The sequence below is a fragment of the Lithobates pipiens genome, unplaced genomic scaffold (genome assembly GCF_037356315.1).
Source record: "Lithobates pipiens isolate NorthernLeopardFrog02 unplaced genomic scaffold, aLitPip1_a1.2 Scaffold_19, whole genome shotgun sequence".
Taxonomy (NCBI): Eukaryota; Metazoa; Chordata; class Amphibia; order Anura; family Ranidae; genus Lithobates; species Lithobates pipiens.
Genome location: NW_027507764.1, coordinates 235538428 through 235545651, shown reverse-complemented (window position 1 = coordinate 235545651; position 7224 = coordinate 235538428). Strand labels below are relative to the sequence as shown.

The window sequence follows — 7224 nt, the reverse complement described above, 5'->3', positions numbered from 1 at the left end:
GTCCACCATCTGTCCACTTGCAACCGGGAGAAGTCTGCAGGACCTAAAATTCTCCACAGGAATATCACCTCAATCACTGGGGAGAATAATACCAGAAACCTGCCAGGCCATCATTGATGCGCTTCAGAGAAACTATGTCAAGGTAAATTATGTCAACCTACCAATAGTAACCACCTAGGCCCCTTTCACATGGGGCAGATCAGTAATGATCCCCCCGTGATGATCAGCTCTCCGCACTTCTCTATGGGGGATGGGATGAGCACGGACCATCTGTCCGTATTCACCCGATCCGCAGATGGATTGAAAAATAGGATTTTCCTCCGTCTGCAGAATTGGACCATAGCGTAGGTGGACAATAGTGGGTGTCTGCTAATGTTCACCCGCAGACACCCGCTATCCCATAGGGATGCATGTATGTCCGTATTTCATCGCAAACGGATGGATGAAATACGGTCATACTGTCTGCATGTGTGAAAGGGGCCACCGGACCATTTTGATGGTGAAAGACCAGACCACTTTTTGTGATTCGGCACTGCGTTGCTTTAACCACTTGCTTACTGGGCACTTAAACCCCCCTCAGTCCCAGACCAATTTTCAGCGCTGATGCACTTTGAATGACAATTGTGCGGTCATACAACACTGTACCCAAATGAAATTTTTATCATTTTTTCCCACAAATAGAGCTTTCTTTTGGTGGTATTTAGTTACAGCTGGGAGTTTTATTTTTTGCTAAACAAACAAAAAAAATGCAAAAAAAAAAAAATCATGTTTTAATAGTTTGTTATAAAATTTTGCAAACGGGTCATTTTTCTCCTTCATTGAAGTGCGCTGATTAGGCGGCACTGATGGGCTGCATTGGTGGGCACTGATGGGCTGCATTGGTGGGCACTGATAGGCTGCACTGGTGGACACTGATAGGCATAGTTAAGGCGGCACTAATAGGCACAGATAAGGCGGCACCGATGGGCACAGATAAGGCGGCACTGATGGGCAAAGATGGGCACAGATAAGATGGCACGGATAAGTGGCACGGATGGGCACTGATAGGTACCACTGATAGATGGGACTGATGGGCACTGATAGGTGGCACTGCTGGGCGGCACTGGGGTGCAGCACCTTTGAGGCACTGTGGGTGGCACTGCTGGGTGGCACTGTGGGCACTATGGGCACTGACGGGGGGCACTTACTTTTATTCAGGATGGCACTGCAGGGGGCAGGTGGGCACTGGCAGGGGGCAGGTGGTCGCTCGTATTGCTGGCCGTGATCGGGACTAATGTCCCGATCATGGCCGCCGGTGATCGTTTTTTTTTTTCTCCTCGCGCTATCAGCGCGAGGAGGAATAATAGCCCATTACCGGCTCCGTTCTATCACATGATCAGCTGTCATTGGCTGACAGCTGATCACGTGATAAGGGGTCGGGATCGACCCCTTGCACGGATCGGTGATCAGGCGAGTCTCATGGACTCGCCGATCACAGAGCACGCCGCGCGCGCCCGCCGCTCGTGCACGCCGCTCGTGCACGGGACGACGTCAATAGACGTCCCGGCAAAGTAGATCCGCGCTAATGCCGTCATTTGGCAATATCGCGGATCCCAAGTGGTTAACTGACAATTGCGCGGTCAAGCGAAGTGGCTCCCAAACAAAATTGACGTCCTTTTTCTCCCACAAATAGAGATTTCTTTTGGTGGTATTTGATCACCTCTGCGGTTTTTAATTTTTGCGTTATAAACAAAAATAGAGCGACAATTTTTAAAAAAAAAATGGTTAACTAACTTACTTTGTATAGATTTTTTATTTTTTAGAAGTTTAATATAGAAAAGAATCCAAAAAGTATATTACATAGAATCTAATCTAAAGTATATTCAAACTCTATATTTTTTTGTTGCTTTTACAGTTTCCAAGCAACCCACCCGAGTGGATGGAAGTTGCTAATAAATTTAAAGAATTGTGGAATTTCCCCAATTGTGGAGGAGCCATTGACGGCAAACATGTGCGCATCGTTCCACCACCAAATTCTGGATCCTACTATTTCAACTACAAAGGTTTCTACAGCATCATAATGCTAGCGGTAGTAGATGCCAAATATAATTTTCTATATCTCGATAAAAAATGGCCGGAACTCTGATGGTAGTGTAATCCAGCAGACAGAATTCTACCACCGTCTCCAAAATGGAACACTTAACCTGCCCACACGTGACGACACTTTGGAAAATATGAACTTTGTGTTTGTAGCTGATGATGCGTTCGCATTAAGTGAAAATGTTTTAAAACCATTCCCTATGCGTAACCTGACTCCAGACCAAAGGATCTTCAATTACAGACTATCAAGGGCCCGCAGGGTGGTAGAAAATGCCTTTGGGATCTTGGCCAACAGATTTCGTTTGTTCCTAACAAGCATAAATATGTCAATAACTAAAATTGATATTCTTGTGCTTTGTTGCTGTGTCTTACACAACTACTTACGGCAACATTCCCCAGCATACAGTACCCCTTTACCAAGGGATCCGGACACAATGGCAGTGCCTAGTGTTAGTGGCTTTGGTGGTCAAGAAACTACGGAAGTGCTCACACCGTTGAGCAGTGCACACCCGAGATTGCCTACATTAAATGCAAGGCAATGCAGATTGGAATATCTGAACTACTTTTCTGGAATTGGAGCAGTGCCCTGGCAGTCAGATATGTAAAAAAAATAAAAATAAAGCTTACAGACACTTGATGAATTGATGTTTCACATATGAAATACCATATTTCAACGTCACATTCTGTTGTAACACTTTTATATGTCATTAAACTGACTTATGTGAACAATGTTTCAGTGTGATATGCATAGCTACAATGCCTTCCAGTGTATAATTGTAAAGTGTAAAAATGCATTTTAACCACTTCCCGCCTGCCGGTCTTCATATGACGTCCTTGACATTGTGCGGGGATATCTTAATGATGCCTGCAGCTACAGGCATCATTCAGATATCATCTTTTGTAGCTGGCGATTCCAAGGTTGATCATAGCGCTTATTCCGCTGCTCGATAGTTTTTACAGGAGGCGAGAGTGGACTCCCCCCCCCCTCCCGCCGGTGCTTCTACCAACTCACCATTACAATCAAAGAAAAAAAGGGACAAAAACAAAATCACAGCGCAAATGTTTTTATTCGACTAGAATAAAGAAGACTATGATGGTGCACACAAAGGAACAGTAGCTCAATGATTCAATAAGGAAAGTTTTTTTAGTTTGTTTTGTTTACAGAGAAACATAATTATTGTTTTAATATTTGTATGGACTGACATATTATCCAGTAATCATGGACATGTTTAGTTGTCCTTGGCCTCTATAAGGGGAGGATCCAGAACAGGAATATGCTATTAGCAGACCTCCAGCTGCTGCACAACTACAAGTCCCATGAGGTATAACAAGACTGACAACCACAAGCATGACACCCAGAGGCAGACACATGATGGGCCTTGTAGTTAGGTAACAGCTGGAGTTCTGCTAATTGCATATCCCTGATCAAGAACATATACATTATTGATATACTTTGTACATATCGATTACAAACGTAAACAATATAAACATTATTCCAGCCTCTGCATTATGCAGTACCATGTGGTCAATTGGGGGGTGGGGTTTCAGTGTTCTAAAGACAAATGCCACCTCCATTGGATAGTGTCCGCCCTGTACTGGGCAGGCATAGCTTTTGCACAGTACGGATGACAAAGTAGACGCAAAAGGTCTGTGAAGATGAACAGCTGTACTCAGCGCCTGTCCACAATACTACATAGAGTCCCACGCTCCAGATGCTTGTGGGGGTTTGTAACAGGGCCCTCACGGCTCACTTGCTAGCCACATTTCTGCAATGGCCTCGCTATGTCCACTTGAAGTATTGGATCTTGAACCTGGACTCAGGGCATGTATTAAGTGCACAGGCGCCAGGTAGAGCTGCCCATCAGCTGTTTATCTTCATAGACTTTTAAAATATATTTTGTCCTCCGAACTGCAGTAGCACAGTATAGGGCGCAACATATTCGATGTGGGAGATCGACACGACACTTTGAGCCGTTAGGATGAACCTGTACATACTCAAACAAGTGTTTCCGATGGTCCCCCCCACCCATGACCAAATGTGGTACTGTATATTATAGAAGCCATTATGTTAGGAATTCTAGTCGTTTGTACAGTTTACAAGTAGAAAAATCTGTTGAATCTAAATTCAACTGTATACATCATTTTTAAAAGCTTTTATATAGAAAAATATAAAAGAACAAAAAGTGCCAATAAAAACTGTTTCTATTTTTTGTCAAAGACAGATCTAGAGGATTCTGCCCTGACCATTAGTGAAGTACAATATGCGTTCACATGGCAACCGTGCCTATGTACCAAAAGGAACACACATACTTCAAAAAGTGACAACAGTGCCTTGCTGATAGTGGGAGATAGCGCCACACTAACAAAAACAAAAACAAACAAACATACTGAACAAATAACATATGGGTAAACACTGAGAGGCAAAGTACACAGGTCTAATATAACTCTTGTCCAATTTTGGCCAAAAGATCAATTAGATATTTCAAGCGAGTGATGATTGATGATGTGCAATCCTTAATTGTTTGTAGTTCCGCGGAGCACTGCAATAATGCAGATGACATCTGTCCAACTGTAAAGGTGTTGAATACTGGTCCTACAAAAAGGTGATAAGAAAAAAAATTTAGATTATAGTCAACGGAAAAGTTCTAAAACATATATTGTTAATGCCATGTTTTTAGGTGAGTCTATTCGCCTAATAGGGGTCATTGTGCATATTAAACTTGGCCAGCCTTCCAGACAATACTTAAGTTATGGTGAATCCTGTATATTGAGGGGTGTCATGACAGGTAAATGCGAGGGGAGGGGGCGAACACGTGCCTCCAACTAACCTCACCGCACATCGCTTCCCATCCATGACATCCTTGCCTCGGCATCTGCACCGAGGTGGCACAAGTACTAGACCCCTTTGCCAGTCAAGGTGTCTCATGGTGTCAGGCCTCTTCATTCTGTCAGGCTAGCCGGCTTGCCTATTACTCACCTGTCACCTGACGAGTGACAGGTCAGCCACCTGTGGACAGGCGTCCGTGCCCGCGTTTAGCATGTGCAGAAAAGGGAACATTCTCCTCACTACCTACAAACACACTAAAATTATATTGATAAATGTATTTTTTACATGAAGAATTGTGTTTGATAATTAACTGAACTAATGTTATGCTTCAAAGAAAATCGATATCCTTATACAGCTGGAGGAACCCAGGTGAACCAATAGAAATACAGCTCTATATGGGGGGGGGGGGGGGGGTGATGGAACATGTGCGTGACCTCTATATACAGTTGGTGTGTGTATAGATAATGTCCTCTATATACAGTGTGCATGTGTAGAGAGAGCGAGGGAGAGCGAAATTTTAAAATTGTACATTACGTGAAGGTGACGAGCGCTCCAAGAAGTCTTCTTGATTGTTTGTTGATAGTGTATCCTCACCATTGCTAGGCACATCTTTGATTTCCTGCTCATTTTCAATGATTATTATATCATCTGAAAAGATAACAAAAGCTGCAATAAACCCTTTATTTGTAATGTACATTACATCTGTAATGCAAATGATTGATTTAGATTATATTAGAACTCAATAATAATGAAATAGCTTCCCTGAAACTAATCATTTCTCAACTGTTATAAAAGAAAGAACAATTCGACCATGATCTTTTCTCTTATAGCTCTTGGGACCCGTTATTAGCTGAGAGTGTTCTTAAAGGGATTGTAAATTAACAAATAAAAAAAAATAACAAACATGTTATACTTACCTCCAACTGTGCAGCTCGTTTTGCACAGAGTGGCCCCTAACCTGCTCTTCTGGGGTCCCTGCTTCCTCCCGCAGGTACTTCTCACGTTCATGCAAACTCACTCACATGGTAAGAAGCACCTGCGTGCGCGGTCCCATGGTACAGCCGGTGGCTATAGCCGCTTGATGTATCACACAGCCCCGCCCCCTGTCGCGCCATGTCATTGGATGTGATTGACAGCAGCGCAAGCCAATGGCTGCACTGCTTTCAATCCATCCACTCCAGCCAATCAGCGGCCAGGCTGAGTGGTAGAGAGGACGGCGCGGGCGAGCGCGGCACTTTTGAGGGGTCAGGTAAGTATAAAGGGGGGGCTGGGGCGCCGACACAGATGTTTTTTAACCTTAAAGCGGGAGTCCGCCGGGACTCCGCTTTTTTTTTTTTTTTTTATAAAAAAGCCAGCAGCTACAAATACTGCAGCTGCTGACTTTTAAAATAGTGACACTTACCTGTCCAGTGGCCAGGTAAGGGGCCCTTATTGCGCAGCGAGTTGCGCTGCGCAATAAGGACGGTCCCCGCTGCCTCTGGGATCTGTGTGTTTCCCAGCAGGCAGCGGGGCACTTGCGGAAAGGGACAGGCATTTGCGGAAAGGGGCGTAATCTACACCCCTTTCCGCAGAGAGCTATCCCGGAAGTGGGTGCAGATACCTGTACTGTACAGGTATCTGGACCCCCCTCCCCCCTGAAAGGTGCCAATTGTGGCACCGGAGGGGGGGGGAGGGTTCCGATGAGCGGAAGGTCCACTTTAGGGTGGACCTCCGCTTTAATGCATAGAATGCATTAAGGTGAAAAATCATTTACCTTGACAACCCCTTTGAGTCTGCTCTCCCTGCTGACTTAACTCCCATCCTTCCACTTAGCTTGCAAATCCTGACTTGGAAGTCAGGATCCTCCAGCTAACTTGATTGATGTCCCGAGCAGAAGCAACGCTTTAATAAACAGTCAACATAGCTCTGCTTGTGGAGGAGTGAGAATTGAGCCATCAACTGTGTTCAGTGGCTCAGTTCTCAGGGCATAAACGCCAGGGGCAGATGAAGCATCAGCCTGATGATGCATACACCGATATAATAGCTAAAATAAACTATTTAAAAATAAAAAATAAAAATAATTTATATTATACATATACACACACTATTAAAAAAAATAAAAAATAAATAGAAAATCAAACATCAATTATGTATCCAACATACATACCTTTTTGGGGTATACCCAGATTAGAGGATTCATCAAAGGTCATGTGACCACTGTCTTCCTCTTCAATTAGCTGTGTTGCTGCATAAATAGATGGCCCCTGGCTTGACTGACAAACTACCACATCTTCGTCCAGTCTTTTCTTTTTGGTAGGATCTATGCAGATTAGAAAGGA

At 44.0% G+C, this 7224-nt stretch overlaps 1 protein-coding gene across 1 annotated transcript in view; it reads right to left on the bottom strand.

Moving 5' to 3' along the window:
• Positions 1 to 3938: 3938 nt before the first annotated feature.
• The window catches only part of LOC143996631 (uncharacterized), a 4670-nt gene continuing 1384 nt past the window's right edge, over positions 3939 to 7224 (bottom strand). Inside the window, exons 3-5 of the mRNA XM_077491794.1 lie at positions 7053 to 7205; positions 5441 to 5554; positions 3939 to 4672 (exon numbers count right to left, since the gene is read on the bottom strand). Coding sequence (XP_077347920.1) covers positions 4515 to 4672; positions 5441 to 5554; positions 7053 to 7205 — 425 coding nt within the window. The 3' untranslated portion in view covers positions 3939 to 4514. The remainder of the gene's footprint in view (positions 4673 to 5440; positions 5555 to 7052; positions 7206 to 7224) is intronic.